This window comes from Suncus etruscus, chromosome 7 (assembly GCF_024139225.1).
Source record: "Suncus etruscus isolate mSunEtr1 chromosome 7, mSunEtr1.pri.cur, whole genome shotgun sequence".
Taxonomy (NCBI): Eukaryota; Metazoa; Chordata; class Mammalia; order Eulipotyphla; family Soricidae; genus Suncus; species Suncus etruscus.
In genome coordinates this window covers 125,332,601-125,351,316 of record NC_064854.1, presented here as the reverse complement: position 1 = coordinate 125,351,316, position 18,716 = coordinate 125,332,601, and the positions used below count along the sequence as shown (strand labels likewise).

The 18,716-nt window shown below is 44.0% G+C and overlaps 1 protein-coding gene across 1 annotated transcript in view; it reads left to right on the top strand.

Moving 5' to 3' along the window:
• The window catches only part of PBRM1 (polybromo 1), a 101,637-nt gene that overhangs the window by 76,503 nt on the left and 6,418 nt on the right, over nt 1-18,716 (top strand). The window contains exons 23-29 of the mRNA XM_049776153.1: nt 1,421-1,566; nt 3,972-4,129; nt 5,968-6,151; nt 8,495-8,705; nt 9,590-9,791; nt 14,339-14,503; nt 17,861-18,016. Of these exons, the coding sequence (XP_049632110.1) occupies nt 1,421-1,566; nt 3,972-4,129; nt 5,968-6,151; nt 8,495-8,705; nt 9,590-9,791; nt 14,339-14,503; nt 17,861-18,016 (1,222 nt within the window). The remainder of the gene's footprint in view (nt 1-1,420; nt 1,567-3,971; nt 4,130-5,967; nt 6,152-8,494; nt 8,706-9,589; nt 9,792-14,338; nt 14,504-17,860; nt 18,017-18,716) is intronic.

The following is an 18,716-nucleotide window of genomic DNA, read 5'->3' as shown; positions in this document are numbered from 1 at the left end:
CTCACACATTTTCGGTTGTAGTGGTTCCAGGAGCCACATGTCTGGTTGTATTCACAGTGGTTGGTTCTGTGTTCACTGGGGTCACACAGTTTTCATTGCAGTGCTTGTGCAAGGCTCGCTGGGAGTCATACACTCTTGGTTTTGGGACTCCTGTACATTTGGTTGTAGTGCACAGCAGGGGTCTCTGTGGTGCTCACATGTTCTGTCCTTGTGCGTCCTAATCCTAACTTTGGGCCCAAGGGGACAGTAGAGGAGAGGAGTTAAGGTACTTAACTTGCTCGCTTGCAGCCCAATCCTGGTTCAGTCCGCAGCATGACATATCTTCCCCCATCCCACCCCAGTACTACCAGGAGGGATCCCTGATTACAAACCAAGAGTAAGCCCTGAAAACTGCTTGGTGTGATCCCAAAACAAATATGACCTCGGAATCCTGGCTGCTGTCCTCTCATGCCTTTGTGTGCCCTACTCGCTGGGAGTCTGACTTTATTCAGCATCATTTCAGGTATCCCTACTTAGTAGCAGAGCTGCCAGAATCTTGGTCAGTGCATGTGAATAACTGGAGATCAAACTCTGAACTTCAGGGTTTTTAAGGTACAGCATCATCCCAAAGGCCCCTGATAGAGCTTTTATTTTGGTATCAAGGATTGAACCCAGAGCCTCCTGTGAAGCATGCTCTCTACCGCCAGCATCAGGGGAGTGTTCTTTTTAAAAATAAGATTGTTTTAGTCACATTCCTACCAATGAATGCTACTTGTTATGTACAGTGTCTTTATTTCAGAGATGAGGAAACTGCAATTATTTGGGAGCCAGGGTGATAGTACAGAAGGTTCCGAGGGGGGCATTTGCCTTGAACGCAACCAACCTGAATTGGATCCTCGGCATCCCCTTTGTTCTTTGACACTCCACCAAGAGCGATTTCTGAGCTCAGGGCCAGGAGTGATCTTTGAACATCATAGGGTATGGCCCCAAAACAGCACACATACATGCATACACACACACAGTTAAGTAATTTGTACATGGGCACCTCAGCTAGCAGATAACAGATAACTGTGATTTGTTCAAAACCAAAGTAGATGTGCTCATGTCACCAAGACTGTTGTTCTTTTACTTTTTGGATGAAATGAAAAAAATTTTTTTTGTTTTATTCATTGCTGTTGTGGGGACCACACCCTGAGGTACTATGGGAAAGTAGATAGGGGACTTGTCCTTCACACCACAGAACTCGGTTTGAGCACAAAGCCATGAGAAAGTCCAGATGTGCCACTCCCAATGGGGAGGGCATGTGGAATTAGCCGTAGGAGGCCACATGCAAGGCAAACGCCCTCCCTGTCCTTCTGTTGCTTTAGCGTCCACTTGCTTTCTGTTCTTACCATTCTGTGACTTGTCAGTTGCCTGCCTTCAACCAGTTTCCTTTTTGTAGGAGAAAGAAGATGTCCCTGTGGAAATGTCCAACGGTGAACCAGGTTGCCACTATTTTGAGCAGCTTCGTTACAATGACATGTGGCTAAAGGTTGGAGACTGTGTCTTCATTAAGTCCCACGGCCTGGTGCGCCCCCGTGTAGGCAGGTGAGCAGGGAGGATGTGGTCAGGTCTGAATGAGTAATAATAGAATAATTCAAAATCCCTCCACTGTGAACTTCTGCAATTCATTTACATTATTCTTTACTAATGATACTTAGGTTTCAATTCCTACTATGAATTCATCTGTTTCCTTCCTACCCACTATCAGAGCGCTGAAGCAGAACTTACCCTTAAGTCTATTTCATACCATGAAATTCAATTTAAAATAAAACTTCTTGGGGCCGGAGTGATAACGCAGCGGTAGGGCATTTGCCTTTAAGCAGCTGACCCAGGACAGACCTAGGTTCAATCCCCAGCATCCCATGTGGTCCCTGAGCCTGCCAGGAATAACCCCTGAGCATCACCAGGTGTGGCCCAAAAACCAAAACCAAAAAAATAAATAACACTTCTTTCGGGAAGCCTTTCCATCCCTTCTAGAGTGGGTTAGTTCTCCCTATTGCATGCTCTCAGGGCACTTTATATTATTGCCAGGTTTCTCTCCCAGACTGCAAGTACCCTGTGAGTAGGAATTCTCTTTTTCTTCACTTGCTCCAAGCATTGGGCTCAGATATTTAATGAACCTTGGGTAAAAGTGTGGTTGAAGAGCCGTAGTGAGAGGGTGCTTGCTTACAAACAGCTGACCCAGGTTTGATCTCCAGAACCCCATATGGTCCTCTGCGTTCCTCCAAGAGTAATCTCTGAGCACAGACCCAGGAGAAAGCCCTGTTTATGACAGGATTACGATATATGGGAGCCCCTTGAAAAAAAAAAAAATGGCCTGAAATAATAGTAAAGTAGACAAAGGCTGAACAATAGAGGAATAGCAGAAACAGTCAAATAGTTCAACAGGTTGAGCGCATCATTTGTATGCAGAATGTCTGGGTTTTATTCCAAACATCACAGAGTACCCCAAGCAATAACAGATGTGGCACAATGCAGATGATAGAACCTCAGTGGTCTACGTGCAAGGCCTTACCCACTATACCCTCAATGGCGAACCTATGGCACGCATGCCAGCGATGGCCCTCAAAGGCCTTGCACTGACACGTGGGAAGGTCCGCAATTAAGATATGCAGCGCTGCAGGAGGCGAGTGTGCCATTTTCTGCTTTGCAGTTCACCTGGCAACAGGGCCGGACTGGCCATTGTGCAGCAGGTTGGGCACTCGGGCTCAAAAAGGTTAGCCATCACTGCACTATACTATCAATCTGGACCCAAATCTTAGTCTTCTTCGATCACATTATCAAGAGTTGAAAGGTCTTTTTTTGAAGACCTTTTTCCACAAAAAGAGCACAAATCATTGCTTAAATGATTATCTACCCCATATACAGAAGTTCTGGATGTTTATTCCAGCTTACACGTCTAATAACAAGAGGCTCAGTTCTGTTTTCATCATGAGCATTGAGTGCAAAACCTTGAGTTTGCTAAAACTGTTAAGTTTTATCCTTTGTGATTATGTAAAATGTTTATTTTCTGGGGCTAGACAGGTAGTATAAGGGTAATGCATTTGCCCACTCTGGTTCAAATTTTGGTATCACTTATGGTTCCCCCAGCACTTGAGGCTTATTATAGAGCCAGAGATAGCCCTTGCATACCACCAAGTAAAATCTAAACACAATTTTCCCTCAGATGTTTTGTTTCTGTTTCCAAGTATTTTCTGTTGTATCCTTGTAGGATGGGGGGAGTTGTTGTCTTGTTATCTAGACAGCAAAACTTCTCTAATATAGATCACTACGTTTTTTTGTTTGTTTGTTTGTTTGTTTTTTGGGGGTTTTTTTGGGTTTTTTTTTTTTTTTTTTTTTTTTGGGTCACACCCGGCGGTGCTCAGGGGTTACTCCTGGCTGCCTGCTCAGAAATAGCTCCTGGCAGACACAGGGGACCATATGGGACACCGGGATTCGAACCAACCACCTTTGGTCCTGGATCGGCTGCTTGCAAGGCAAACGCCACTGTGCTATCTCTCCGGGCCCAGATCACTACGTTTTTTATTTTCAATTTTTTATTCATCAAGAATGAAATTTGGGGTTGGAGCGGTGGCGCAGGTGGTAGGGTATTTGCCTTACACGTGCTAACCTGGGACGGACCGCGGTTCAATCCCCCTGCATTCCATATGGTCCCCCAAGCCAGGAGCAATTTCTGAGTGCATTGCCAGGAGTAACACCTGAGCCTCACCGGGTGTGGCCCTAAAAACAAACAAACAAAAGAATGGGGCTGGAGAGATGGCTGGAGGTTTTGCCTTGCATGCAGGACAGTAGTTCAAATCCCGGCATCCCATATGGTCCGCCGAGCCTTCCAGGAGCGATTTTTGAGCGTAGAGCCAGGAGGAACCCCTGAGCGCTGCTGGGTGTGACCCAAAAAAAAATGAAATTTGTCAGAACTGTTTTAATAAATTTTTCCACATTTTCCCCCCAAGAATCGAGAAGGTATGGGTCCGAGATGGAGCTGCATATTTTTATGGCCCCATCTTCATTCATCCAGAAGAAACAGAACATGAACCCACAAAAATGTTCTACAAAAAAGAAGTATTTTTGAGTAACTTGGAAGAAACCTGCCCTATGACGTGTATTCTGGGTAGGTATTTCTGTCTTTTCATGTAAGTTCATTGATTCCAAAATAATTAATTGAATCCTTCTGTGCTAACCACAGTGTAAGTGCTTTCTATACAACAATAAACCAACCAAAGTCTCCAATAAATATATTATCATAAGGTTATAATTAGGTTGTCGGTAGGGCTACCAATGAAAATAAGGCAGAGGAGGAAGATCCTTACGTTGAGTGGATATTCTGCTTAGGTAATGTGGTCAATAAAAGACTCCTGTTTTGTTTTGGGCCATATCTGGTAGTGCTCAGGGCTTAGTACTGCCTCTGAGCTCAAGTATCACTCTACTTGGCATTTAGACCTTTTGGGCCATCTGGGGTGTTGGGATCAAACCGGGGTCAGTAACTTGCAAGGCAAATGCCCTACTATCCACTGTACTGTCATCCAACCCCAGGAAAAGCCTTTTGAGAGGTGATGTGATTGAGAGCCTTGAGGGAAGTGAGAAGGAAATCATAGAAATGTCTAAACTTTTATGCTTTTTAGTGCAGCAGACCCTAAATGTTATAAGACCTTAAGGCAGGAGTATCTGGTCATAGTACTGACTAATGGTTGCCAGGCTGGCACTCGTGACCAGGGAGAAAGTGGGCATACCCTTTCAGTGTGATCACAGGAAGCAGGTCTCCAAGAACAAGCAGCAGATTGCAAGAGGTTGTGCTTGGATTGAACTTTTTTTTTTTTTTTTTTTTTTTTTTTTTTTTTTTTTTGGTTTTTGGGCCACACCCTGTGACGCTCAGGGGTTACTCCTGGCTATGCGCTCAGAAGTTGCTCCTGGCTTCTTGGGGGACCATATGGGACGCCGGGGGATCGAACCGAGGTCCGTCCTAGGCTAGCGCCGGCAAGGCAGGCACCTTACCTCCAGCGCCACCGCCCGGCCCCTGGATTGAACTTTTGACCTTGTGCTTCAGCCACTGACCCATCTCTCAGCCCTCTCTATATATACTTATTCAGCTGCTATCCTTTATATCTTTTTACTTTTCTATGAAATGTATGAGTGCATTCATTGAGAAATGATGATGGGGGCCAAAGCAATAGCACAGTGAGTAGGGCATATACCTCATATGCACTTGACCCGAGTTTGGTCCCTGGCATCCCATATGGTCCCCTGAGTCTGTCAGGAATAATTTCTGAGCACAGAGCCAGGAATAACCAGAGTACCCCCAAAAACAAACAAAAACAAAAGGGTGGGCTTGGAAGATCATTCAGAAAGTAAGGGTTTGGGGCCAGAGAGGTAGCATGGAAAGAGGGCGTTTGCCTTGCATGCAGAAGGATGGTGGTTCGAATCCTGGCATCCCATATGGTCCTCTGAGCATAGAGCCAGGAGTAACCCCTGAGCGCTGCTGGATGTGATACAAAAAAAAAAAAAAAAAAAGAAAGAAAGAAAGAAAGAAAGGGTTTGCCTTACACATGGCTAAACTAGTTTTGATCCCTAGTTTTACATATGGTTCCCTAAGTACCACCAGAAGGACCCATGGGCTCAGAGGCAGGTATAAGCCTTGAGCATTGCCACGATGTCCCAAGAAACCCTTAAAGGAGAGGAGAGGAAGGGAATGAAGTGGGGGGGGGAGGGAAGGAGGGAATAAATTTGGGTTGTAGAGATAGTACACGGGTTTAGGCATTTGCCTTGTACACAGCCAACTTGGTCCCCAGCAACATATATACATATGCATATATATATTCTGAGCACTGCAAGGAATGATCCAGCACAGAGCCTGAGAAAAACAGTTTGGTTGTAAAAGGGGGGGGGTGTGGTTGTAAAATTGTTAGCTATACATAATTTATTCTTTTAATTCCCTTCCATTTTCTCTTTCAGGAAAATGTGCTGTATTGTCTTTCAAGGACTTCCTTTCCTGCAGGCCAACTGAAATACCAGAAAATGACATTCTGCTTTGCGAGAGCCGCTACAATGAGAGTGATAAACAGATGAAAAAATTCAAGGGACTTAAAAGATTTTCACTGTCTGCTAAAGTAGTAGATGATGAAATTTATTATTTCAGGTAAGGTATGAAAAACTAAGGAAAGCATTTTTAACTAACTGATAGCAAAATAACATGTAGTTCAATGTAAGTTTTTGTTCAGATTTTTATTATATCTTGAACTAGAGCAGTGTACAATGCAAGTAGAGAATTTTAGACTAAGGTGAGCTGGAGACATAGGTATTAAGGTATTTGCCTTCTGTCCTGCTGCCCCCTACTCTAATTCCTGGCATCAATCACATCAGTTTCCCCAAGAACCACTATGGGGTCACTTCTCCCACAGTCAGGAGTAACCCCTAAATACTGCCAACTATGGCCCAAAATCAAAAATGTAAAGATTAGTATCAGAAGGGCTAGAGACATAGTACAATAGGTAGGTTACTTGCCTTGCATGTAGTTCCATCCCTGACATCCCACATAGTCCCCTGAGTGCAGAGTCCTAAGCACAGCCAAGTGTACCCAAGAAACAAGCAAAGATTAAGGTCAAAAACATGGCTTATCCAGGGGCCAGAGTGATAGCACAGTAGTAGGGTATATGCCTTGCACGCGGCCAATCCAGGACAGACCAGGTTCAATTCCCGGCATCCCATATGGCCCCCCGAGCCTGCCAGGAGCAATTTCTGAGCATAGAACCAGGAGCAACCCCTGAGCACCACCAGTTGTGGTCCAAAAAAGAAAAAAGAAAGGAAGATAGATCATCCAGTAGTGTTTGCATAGGAGACTTGAATTATATCCCTACATCTTTGCCCAAAAAATTTCTGAAAGCAAACCCTGAAAGCCAAATCAGGGATATCCCCTCAGCCCTGCTAGCTGTGGCCCAAAATAAATGAATAAATGAAGATAAAGACCTGCTAAGAGTTACCTCTAATACTGATCTTGGTATAGATTCCAGTAATTATAAATAAAAAGGGGAAGAATATTTATTTTATTCTGGTTCATAGCCTGCTTGTTACAGAATTAGGCAAATTTGGGACTGTAGCAATATTACATGGGTAGGGCATTTTTCTTGTATGCAGCCAATCTGGATTTGATCCTTAGTCTCAGATGGTTTCCTTATCCCTCCAGGAGTGATTCCTGAGTGCCGAGCCAGGAGTAAGTCCTGAGCACTGCCAAGTGTGACAAAAAAATAAAAGAATTATGAGGGGGCTAGAACATAGTACAGTGAGTAGGGCATTCGTCTTGCACATGGCTGACCCAGGTTCAGTCCCTGGCATCCCATATGGTTTTCCAAGCCCACTAGGAATGAATCCTTAGAGCAGAGCCAAGAAATAACTGCTGGGCCCATAGAGATAGCACAGTGGTATTTGCCTTGCAAGCAGCCGATCCAGGACCAAAGGTGGTTGGTTCGAATCCCAATGTCTCATATGGTCCCCCGTGCCTGCCAGGAGCTGTTGCTGAGCAGACAGCCAGGAGTAACCCCTGAGCATCACCGGGTGTGACCCAAAAACAAAAACAAAAAAAATAAAAGAAAGAAAGAAAGAACTGCTGAGCACCACCAGTGTGACCCAACAAGACCCCCCAAAATTATGCAAATTATTTTATTGTTTTTGTTGTTTTGCTTCTGGCCATACTCATTGCTCCGGGGCTTCTTCCAGTGCCATCTTTAAGGGCAATTCCCTGTGGTACTTGGTGGGCCATGTGGTGCCAAGCATCAAATCCCTGACGCCCTCCACATGCTTTGTATGTGCTCCGACCCTTTGAACCCTTTTCTCATCTCAGATTATGAAGGATCTTTGACTCTTATTGAGCCAATTAGATCTCAGCCTTGTACTGAATACTTTTGTGGATCTTTAGCAGAATCCTCTAAAGGAAAGCATTAGTATAAAGGTAGGACTTTGTAAATACATATATAGTAGCTCAGCATGGCTTTTGGTTTTTTGGGTTTTTTGGGCCACACCCGATGGTGCTCAGGGGTTACTCCTGGCTATCTGCTCAGAAATAGCTCCTGGCAGGCACGGGGGACCATATGGGACACCGGGATTCGAACCAACCACCTTTGGTCCTGGATCGGCTGCTTGCAAGGCAAACGCTGCTGTGCTATCTCTCCGGGCCCTCAGCATGGCTTTTGGACTTTGTCAAGGGTGTGAAAACCATCAGCGTTCAGTTGAAGCAGCAGTCTGATGTTCTCTGTTAGTGCCGAGCAGCAGTAGCAACCCAGTTTAGGATGGATGGCTTATGACAACGTAATCCCTAGACACACTTCCATTTTTTCCTTTCTTTGCTGCCTTTAGGGCATGCTTTGTAGGGTGCAAGAGCTATTTTTTTTTAAGAGCTACTTTCTAAATAGCAAGGCAGAGCATTGCTTTCTTACCAGTCCTGCAGTGTTGTTACGTGACTTTATTTCTTTTTGTATTACTACTTTAGAAAACCAATTGTTCCTCAGAAGGAGCCGTCACCTTTGCTGGAAAAGAAGATTCAATTGCTCGAAGCTAAATTTGCCGAGTTAGAAGGTGGAGATGATGATCTGGAAGAGATGGGAGAGGAAGACAGCGAGGTCATCGAGCCTCCTTCTCTACCCCAGCTTCAGACGCCCCTGTCCAGTGAGCTGGATCTTATGCCCTACACGCCCCCACAGGTGAAAGTGACAAGTTCCTATTATTTGTCTTAGTCCCAGCTTGGGTTTGCAGCAGATTCACATCAAAGTAAGGCCATTGCTGATCCCTGTAAGGTCCCTATGAGCTTCAAGCCAGAGTTCTGCAGTAAGGAGGATTTTATTTTTTCTTTTTTGGGCACAGTGGTTTAGGCCATACCTGATGATGCTCATGGCTACCCCAAGATACCTTCAGTTCCAGGAATCTAGCCAGAGCCTCCTACATGCAAAGCATGCACTCTAGACCTTTGAACTATCTCCCAGACTGCCCTTAATAATTTTTTTCGGGGGGGGGGGGGGTTCACACCCGGCAGCGCTCAGGGGTGCCTCCTGGCTCTACGCTCAGAAATCGCTCCTGGCAGGCTCGGGGGACCATATGGGATGCCATATAGGATTCGAACCACCGACCTTCTGCATGAAAGGCAAATGCCTTACCTCCATGCTATCTCTTCGGTCCCTGCCCTTAATTACTTTTTATATGTGCTCATGTTTGGTGTTTTTTTGTTTTTGATTCGTTGGTTTTGGTTTGGGGCCACAACCAGCAGTGCTCAGGGCTAACTTCTAGCTCTGTGCTCAGGAATCATTCCTCTCAGAGCTTAGGGACCATGTAGGATACCAGGGTTCAAACCCAGGTCAGCCATATACAAGGCAAGCACCTTACCTGCTATACTATCACCGTGGCCCCAACTTTCATTTATTTATTACATAGTAAGAGGCAAGGAAGAGAGGTGTTTTGAGCAAGAACATCTAGTAATTGAACATATTATTAAATAGTAATTATTGACTCACATGTTCCTAGCTTCCAAAAAATCTTAAGAGTTAACCAGATACAATGTTCTGATGCACTATAAGAACTTTCTGTCTTGCAGTCCACCCCAAAGTCTGCAAAAGGCAGTGCAAAGAAAGAAAGCTCCAAGCGGAAAATCAACATGAGTGGCTATATCCTGTTCAGCAGCGAGATGAGAGCTGTGATTAAGGCCCAGCACCCGGACTACTCTTTTGGTGAGCTCAGCCGACTGGTGGGGACAGAATGGAGAAATCTTGAGACAGCCAAGAAAGCAGAATATGAAGGTAAATAGTAGTCAGGTCCAACTGTCTCAGCTGTCAAAGAGGGAGGGCGTAGGTATTTTTTCAGGAATGCACTCTTTGGTTCCTACCACTGACACTTGAACTTTAGGGAGGTATCTCCATTGATTCCCATCCAGCTGTTGAATAGCAACCTTATCTCACTGAGCAAACATTGCCCTTGACTTGGGCCTCTGATCTTGGTGTAATTTTTTTTATTTCCCCAAATTACTTACATTTTCTGTTTAAAAATGTGTGACTTTCTTCTGTCATTGAATCCCATAAGCTTTTATGTGTTGAGTAGGGGAATGATTTTACAAAGGTGGTTATGTATATTTTGATAAAAAGTCATCTGAAGAAGGGCTTCTGTTTCAACGTTTAAAAAAGCCTGATGTTTCAACTCCAGCCTAGAACGTAGCTAAAGCATTGGGTGTCCCAATCCTTCACCGTCTGTATTATATTTGCATTTATAGTTCCTTGTAAGATTCTTGAATTGGAGGTGGGAAGGTGCGGAAAGGGTCTATAATAGAACTCAGTTGTCTTAATTTTCTTGTACTCTGTCACTAAATTATTTTGGTCCATATAGGATCTGGTTGGTCTTTACCATGTAGGATGAATACTTGAGAGAGATCATTGGTTTGGGGTGTTTTTTTTTTTTGTTTCTTAACATCACTCATGGCTTTATTAAACATAGATTAGCAATAGCAAGGCTATTTATTACTCATGGAGCTGATTTTTTCTTCCATTTCAAATCGTATGTAATGATTAATTTTGCCAATTTAGGACCATCTTTTAATTTATTCCTGGCCAAAGCCAAGTCAATAGTTTTCAGCAAAAACAAAATGTTTTTAAAAGTAGGTGGGGGGCGGCCGGAGAGGTGGCGCTAGAGGTAAGGTGTCTGCCTTGCAAGCGCTAGCCAAGGAAAGATCGGACCGAGGTTCGATCCCCCGGCGTCCCATATGGTCTCCCCAAGCCAGGGGCAATTTCTGAGCGCTTAGCCAGGAGTAACCCCTGAGCATCAAGTGGGTGTGGCCCGAAAAACCAAAAAAAAAAAAAAAAAAGTAGGTGTTGGGACCAGAGAAATAGTACAGCAAGTAGTGCACTTGCCTTGCACATGGTCAACCCAGCTTCAATCCCCAGCACCCCATAGCTACAGTGCCAAGTGTGGCCTAAACACAAAAAAAAGTAATCTTTAAGGTTATCTGCCTTATTAAAGTTTGTGAAATCTTCAAAGAAACTCATAAATTTAATCTGATTTCTTAAGTATCTTTAGATTTCCTGTTTATAGTTCTACAAGATGCTGAACCAAAAAATGTTTGTCAAAATTGGTTTGAGAATCTCCCTAAAACTTTTCTCTTGGAAGTTTAGAGTGCATGTTCATATAGTAAATCCTTTAAAACATACCATAAGGGGGCCGGAGAGATAGCATGGAGGTAAGGCGTTTGCCTCTCATGCAAAAGGTCATCGGTTCGAATCCCGGCGTCCCATATGGTCCCCCGTGCTCGCCAGGAGCGACTTCTGAGCATGGAGCCAGGAGTAACTCCTGAGCACTGCCGGGTGAGACCCAAAAACCAAAAAAAAAAAAAAAAAAAAAAAAACATACCATAAGGAACTTTTTTTTTAACCTGGCACTTTCTAAAACTTGACCAGGGCCAGAATGAGTACAGGAGGCACTTGCCTTGCATGCAGCTGACCCAGATTCTGTCCCTAGTACCCAAGTCCACCAGGAGTGGTCCCTAAGTGCAGAGCCAGGAATAAGTCCTGAGCACCACCAGGTATGGCCCAAAAGCCAAAGAAAAAAGTTTATGTAATACTTGTAAATGTTCTAAAACTGATTTTGCAAAGCGTTCTTTTAAAACCCTAGTTAGTTCCACAAATAGGAAACTAAATCTTGGGGGAATTTTATTATTATCTCCGACCTTAGAGATAAAAGCAAATGTACCACTCAGAATCGGACAGTCAAACATGTCCACATTGAAGGTCACAAGGAAGAGGCTCACAAGCCTGCTCCAGGGCAGATCAAGCCAGTACTGGGTGACTGGTTGGCTATATAGTGTGAGAAATGTGTCCAGAGATAATGTAAAGTGAAAATGGGGCTGAAGTACAATGAGTAAGGAAGATGCTTGCCTTGCACATGGCCAACCCAGGTTTGATCCCTGGCATCCCATATGGTCCCCTAGAACTCCACCCCACCTCACCTCCAGGAGTGAGAACAGAGCCAGAATTGACTCCTTAACACCACTGGGTGTGGCCCAAAAAAAGAAAAAGAAAAGAAAAGAAAAATTTCAGAGTAGGGCTTATGATCTAGAGAAAGATTAACTTCTGGGAGAGTCTCCAAAATTCAAAGGAATTTCGTGAGAAGCCAAAAATTCAGTGAGACCCTAGTAAGAGTAAATTGTATGACTCAGTGGTATCTGTCAGAAGTCTGAAATGTTGGTGCTCTGACCTAGTAGATTCAAAACCAAAGTTTGGAGTTTAGCTGCTTTCATTTAGCAATGCTCTTTTTCCAAGGCAGCTTAATTGGTCTCCCCCTAGAAAGAACCCATAAGTAGCCAATTCATTATATGTTTCACCAACCTGAATTTTTTTTAACTTCATTTTCCTTTTTTTATTTTTTTTTTATTTTTGGCTCTTCCATTTTAATCTTGTTTATGTAATGAAGATACTATAATTGAATGTGGGGGGGTCTAGATTATCCTTTTTTTTCCTGCTAGCTCAGTATGACCTTTGCCCCTCAACTCATTGTACAAAGAATCTGTAAACTGGGACAGTGTTAATAAGTTAGGACAAGTATGTACAGCAAGGAAGCTCTGACTTGATCAATTTTCATAATCTTATACTAAAGCAGTGGTCTCAAACTCAGTTTACCTGGGGGCTGCAGGAGGCAAAGTCGGGGTGATCCTCGAGTGCAAAGTCGGTAGTAAGCCTTGAACATTGGGGGGTGTGACCCAAACAGCTAAAACAAAACAAAACAAAAAAAGATTCCTCTAGGGCAGGGCCACAAAATGTTGTACTGAGGGCTGTTTGCGGCCCATGGGCCGCAAGTTTGAGACCCCTGTAACTAAAAGAACTGGAGCTGTTGCTTCTTAATTCTCTTTGAACATATGACCTCAAGTATTTCCCCCCTCCTGAATCAGCCAACAGTAGCCTTTTGAATTCCATGTTGGGGTGTTAACATGTGGTAGTTGGAATGTAATACCAAGCATCAGGGCCACTGGTTCCTGGTTCTTTCTGTTTTCTCTCACAAGTCACTACCTGTCTGCCAGCCTCAGTTTGCTCATGTGAAAAGTGGACACAATTTCTTATTAATAAAGAATAAATGAGGGGCCGGCGAGGTGGCGCTAGAGGTAAGGTGTCTGCCTCGCAAGCGCTAGCCAAGGAAGGACCGAGGTTCAATCCCCCAGTGTCCCATATGGTCCCCCCAAGCCAGGGGCTACTTCTGAGCACTTAGAAGGAGTAACCCCTGAGCATCGAACGGGTGTGGCCTGAAAACTAAAACGAAAAAAAAAAAGGATAAACGAGTAGCAGATTAAACCATGAATTGCAGGAGCTTGGGAAATACTTTTCTCGAGGCTCATCTAAGAGCCCAAACAGCCAGCTCCCGTGGGCAAAGTCTGGGGATGTGGTTGGGGGTGCTGCTGGCTATGGAGATGCAGGTAGCATAGCTGTAATGAGGAGGAGGATGGAGGAAGTGTGGTCCACACCCAATACTGGCATGTGCACCTGCTGCACTTGCGCTTTGGATGGGATAAAAGTGAATTCTGGAATTTTTGCTGATTTGGGATGATTTATGGTTAGGATTGAACTGCTCAGCTTCAGTAAACCTGGTTCTGTCAGTACATCGTCCATTGCTTCACATTTGTATGTATGATTCTCTGCTTCTGATGATTGTAGCCTGGAGTATCATGCATTTTTCCCCTGGTGTTTATTAAACATGATCTCTTTGCTTCACTAATTAGAATGTAGAAACTAGTGTTTATTTTCCTAAAACCTTGTGGAGGAGGCAGTAAGCTACTTTTCCCTTCCAGAGTTAATTTTCTTCAGCTGCTAAACCTCATGACACTAAAGACAAGAGTCCTCAATTCTTAGTAAAATTGGGTGCAAGGAATCAGGAAAACCTAGTAAGTAACAATTGTGCCAAAAATGACAATGGGCCATGGAATTGCTTCGTGTTGAAATTATAAGTAATTTGTAATGCTATTAATATTAGAATAATGGTAGTGCTTCTCATCTTCAGGGTGCCTTGTGAGATTAACCACGTTGGTTACGCTGGTGACGTGTTTAAATAAAACCTGTGCTTTCTGAATGTGTGTTGCAGTCTTAACATTCTTGAAATCTTTGCAGACCAGTTCTCAAGATGGGATAGGAAAGCTGGACTCTAGGTTATCAAGTGAGATCGGCCCGACTCCTCCTGTGTGGAGACTAGTCGTCTACTGTGCCTTCCATTGAGCAGAACTGTTGCCTGTGTTTTCACTAGTCCTGTTGAATGCAATGGATGGTGTTTTGGATTCCTGGGTTAAAAACAGAATTGAAAATCTGAAATGCCTTTACAGAGCGGGCAGCTAAAGTTGCTGAGCAGCAGGAGAGAGAGCGAGCAGCACAGCAACAGCAGCCGAGTGCTTCTCCCCGAGCAGGCACCCCTGTGGGGGCTCTCATGGGGGTGGTGCCACCACCAACACCAATGGGGATGCTCAATCAGCAGTTGACACCTGTTGCAGGTAAAAACAGGAGTTAAGACCATTTTTTCCCACTTTAAGAAATTCCTTCATTTTTTTTTTCTCCCGTGAGGAGCAGGCCGCAGTTTCTGGACTTTGCTCACGAAAGAGCCAGAGTTCGAAATGGTCCCTGTTGTCCTGAAATTGCCTTTCCTTTACGGGCAGTGCCTCCTGTGGGCCCCGGGCCCAGCCCTGGGACTTGGTAGGGAGCAGTCCCTCCCGGCCGTGAGCTGGTCTGGTGACATCCTTCACCCCAGACAGCTCTTAGCTGGTAGAGTGTCTGTCATAGCAGGAAAAGACAAAGATCTTGAGTTCTGTTCTGGACGGACTCCTAAGAGAAAACACAAACTTAGTCTGCAGGTGATGTCGATGTCCTGTCTCATTCCAGTATTCAGCTTGCCTTGTTCTACTGCAGCCATCCTTAAAGACTGACCATTTTAAAGGATTTTTGCCACGAACGATAAATCCTTTCTCGGTCACCAGTGTGCATGACTGCTAAGTGGAATCTGAAGTCCTGGTTCAATTCATTGTGCCCACTCTGTAACGCTTTTCTATTTAATTACATTAAACTGCATTTTCTGTTAGTATCCCAGTCACATATTTTTTTTTAAAGAAAAGAAAATTATGAATGTGGTCTGCTTGTGTGTGTTGTCTCTGTTCTGGTAGCTCTTAGCAAATCTGGCTGTTCTTGAATCGAACATGCTTGTCCTCTGCATGTCTCCAACGAGAAGCCCGCAGACCACCTCAGCGGTCCACGTTCATGGTCTCACTGAGCCTGGTGAGGCGGAGCAGCATACGAGCCACCTGTGTTTCTTCTGAAGCAAGCAGTCTGGCCTCTTGGCAGGGAGCCCAAGACGGTGTCGTTCAAGGCAGGCTCATTGGGAGGCTCTTTTTGTTTTTGCTTTTTTTTTTCTTTTTGTATTTGCTTTCTAAGGAGAGTAGCATAAGGTCACTTTGATTGTTGCTCTTACCTTTTGTGATGGCAAGTTCTCAAATGCACTGTCGCTGAACTCAGCAGTCGCACTCGCCAAAGCACATCTGAATCATGACTTTTCAATACTTTCAGTGTAACTGATGTTGGTCTAACAAATTTCATAATCGCCTGCTCTATTCCATGGCCCATTTTGGTTAATAGGGTTCCAGCGGTTTTCAGAAATCAGGACTTGAACATGGGGACTTTGAAAGTTAGGACTCCCTTCCTGGTTAAGATCCGTTTGGTTTCATTGGATATGTGATATGGTTGCACTGTGCCCCTGACTAAAATTGAGCCCAGGGACACGTTGACAAAATGAATTCAAACAGCTAAAATATAAATTAAAACAGCAGCTGCAGCATTTTAGCTCCCTGTGGGGAATAACAATATTGAACTCTGGTGATCCAGAAGGTGGGAGCCCCTTCTAGAAAGCCTCCACTCTGTTACTAAGAGTACACTGGCCTGACTCTGGGCCCCGGGAGTGGAGGGCGTACATTCTCAACAAGAATCAGTCTTTGGTCCACCATGGCAACTTGGAAGCCAAGAGCGTGATTTTTCGTGGGCTGACAGGTTGGTTCATAGGTTTCTAAGTCTTATCCTTGTTGGTGTCTGAGACCAGCTTTGCTTACAAGCATTCAAGCTCATTTGAACTCATGTGACTGGGATAATAAATGCCAAAGTACAGTTTAATGAAGACAACTGTCTTGTCTTTTGGTTCATAATAATTTCTTCAACCACAGCCCATCCAGGCTGTGTTCAGATGGGCTTTTGTAATTGAAAGCAAAGCCGCCTGACATTCTTAAATTCCCACCGACTCTTCCCTATCTGTTGGTGCGATTTAAAGGCAGTTTGGGAGCATTGGATGACTTCATGTTTATTTAAGATAGTGATGTGGATTCAAAAGTCGTTTTTATTCTCTGAGTGAGCTCATTTTTTTTAAGCAAAATTTATAATTCTGTTTCACATATAGAGGTATTTCTATTTGAATTTTTGATTCATGTAATTGTATGTTTTTCAGTCAGCTCAGATAAGACTAATGAAGCAGGGTTTTCAGGAGTTGTTTTTAAAAGACTAAGTTTTTATAAATAAGCACTTTCTAAGTCATTCTTGAGGAAAAAACACAGAGTATACTTCTCAGGTTCTGGAGTTTATACTATGTCCAGAACCCTTCTGCAAGGAGTGTTTCATAAAAATGAAGTTTGGCACCAATCCTTCAGACCTCCCTTTGTGCAAGAAGCAAAGATTATTGCAGGGAGTGGGGCTGCACAGGGAATAAGGAAGGTGGAGAAGTCTTCTACTCTGTGCATGATAACTTCCTATCCCCAGAAAGTCAAGCTTATGTCTTGTTTTTTTTAAATATCACATGGCTTTAAAGGTCTTTAGATAGGTGAGACTTTGACCTTTTAAAATATTTTCTTCCTTTGACTCCTTTTTGCCAGAAACATTTATGTCCTGAAACTCTTCCTAACCAACAGAAAGTATTTTGTCATGTGAAGATGCACTTTAGGAATAATAAAAGAATAAAGCCTCTGTTCACAGAAATTCCACCCCCCGTTTAAAATACTTCCTGTTAACTGAAGGGCAATGTGAGGATATGTGTGAATTTGGAGACAGTGGTGACAGTTGGCATTTCTCATGTCAGCAGAGCCTGATTCTCCAGCTGTTTCTCCTAAGGAAGGTCTTTGTGCAGGCTACAAAGTGACGGGAGCCGTGGTTGGATCAGAAGGATTTAGGTGTTAATCGTTCCACGTTTTGATAACTAAAACTGATCTCGCATGATGGCTCTTGACTTTTGCCCCAGCTCAAACCCAAGCAGCACTCATGGAGCTAGAAGGAAGAAAGAGTGGGTGTAGGATGTCTTGAGAAACGTTTTTCCTTCGGCTGGAGAATCATGCTTTCTGATCAGGGCTGTGCGCTCCATTCCCCTCCATTCCAGTTTCCCCTCACGTGTAGCCACACTAAGCACATGAGTGTGGGCAGAGTGGAATGATAGGGTTGATTATGTTCAGTCAGAATTGCAGTCGGCAGAGCTGGCCCCTCCGGACAGTGTGCAATGATCAGGACTGTGGGAAAACTATTACTGGAACTCTGCTTTATCATTTTACCGAAAGCTTGCAGTAGATTTATCCCAGAGAAAATAACTACAGACGATAATACACTAAGTACTAATTCATCCAGAAATGTTGGGTTTCATGTTTATAACTTTTTTTCGTCCATTATTACAACAAAATAATGACACTAATTGCTGTTATATTGCTGTTATATCATGCAGTACTAAGGATGCTTTATTCATTGGTAGTTGCATGTGGGGGGGGTTATTACTTGTTATTACTTAGCTCATATTGCATGTTAATGATGCATGTCTGAAATTTGTTGTGTCCTTCAAGGCATGATGGGTGGCTATCCGCCAGGCCTTCCACCTTTGCAGGGCCCAGTTGATGGCCTTGTTAGCATGGGCAGCATGCAGCCACTACACCCTGGGGGGCTTCCACCCCACCATCTTCCACCAGGTGTGCCCGGCTTCTCGGGCATCCCACCTCCGGGTAAGAATTTCATCCTCATTCGCTCATTAATCTCATTTTCATTCTTTCTCTCCTCCCTCAGCTAGTTGTTCCAAGAGGCCCCTGCTGCCCAACATGACCAGGCTTTCCTTCATTAGAAATCCCAGGGATGGGGCCAGAGCAGTAGCACAGCGGGGAGGGCATTTGCCTTGCATGCGGCCGACCTGAGTTCAATTCTCAGCATCCCATAGGGTCCCCAGAGCCTGTCAGGAGTGATTTCTAAGCAGCCAGGAGTAACCCCTTACCACCACAGGCTGTGGTTGAAAATAAAATAATCTCAGGGATTCCAGCAGCAGCAGGCCCTGTCCTCTGTGTTGGGTCTTAAGTAGTTGGGTCCCTGTCTGCCCACCATTAGCAGAGAGACACATGGCAGAGACCAGATTCAGGAGACCAAGAGGCAGAAGGCATGCTCTTAAGTCCGTAAATGAAGCTTCCTAAATCGGCTAGTTCAGAATCACAAATAAAAATAAACTTGCAAAAAAGGAGGGAGCACTTTTTGCTCTTCAATAAAATTCTTCCCCGAGAACAATTCTTCTCTCACAGTGTTTTCTGCATTAAATTCTGCTCTATCTCCTCTTTCAAACAGCACTGCTAAAAAGATTAGAGTCATTTATGTAGAATTAATTCTCTTTAGAATTGTGTCTGTCTTAGCAACAAAAATATGGGAGGGAATGAATTGACA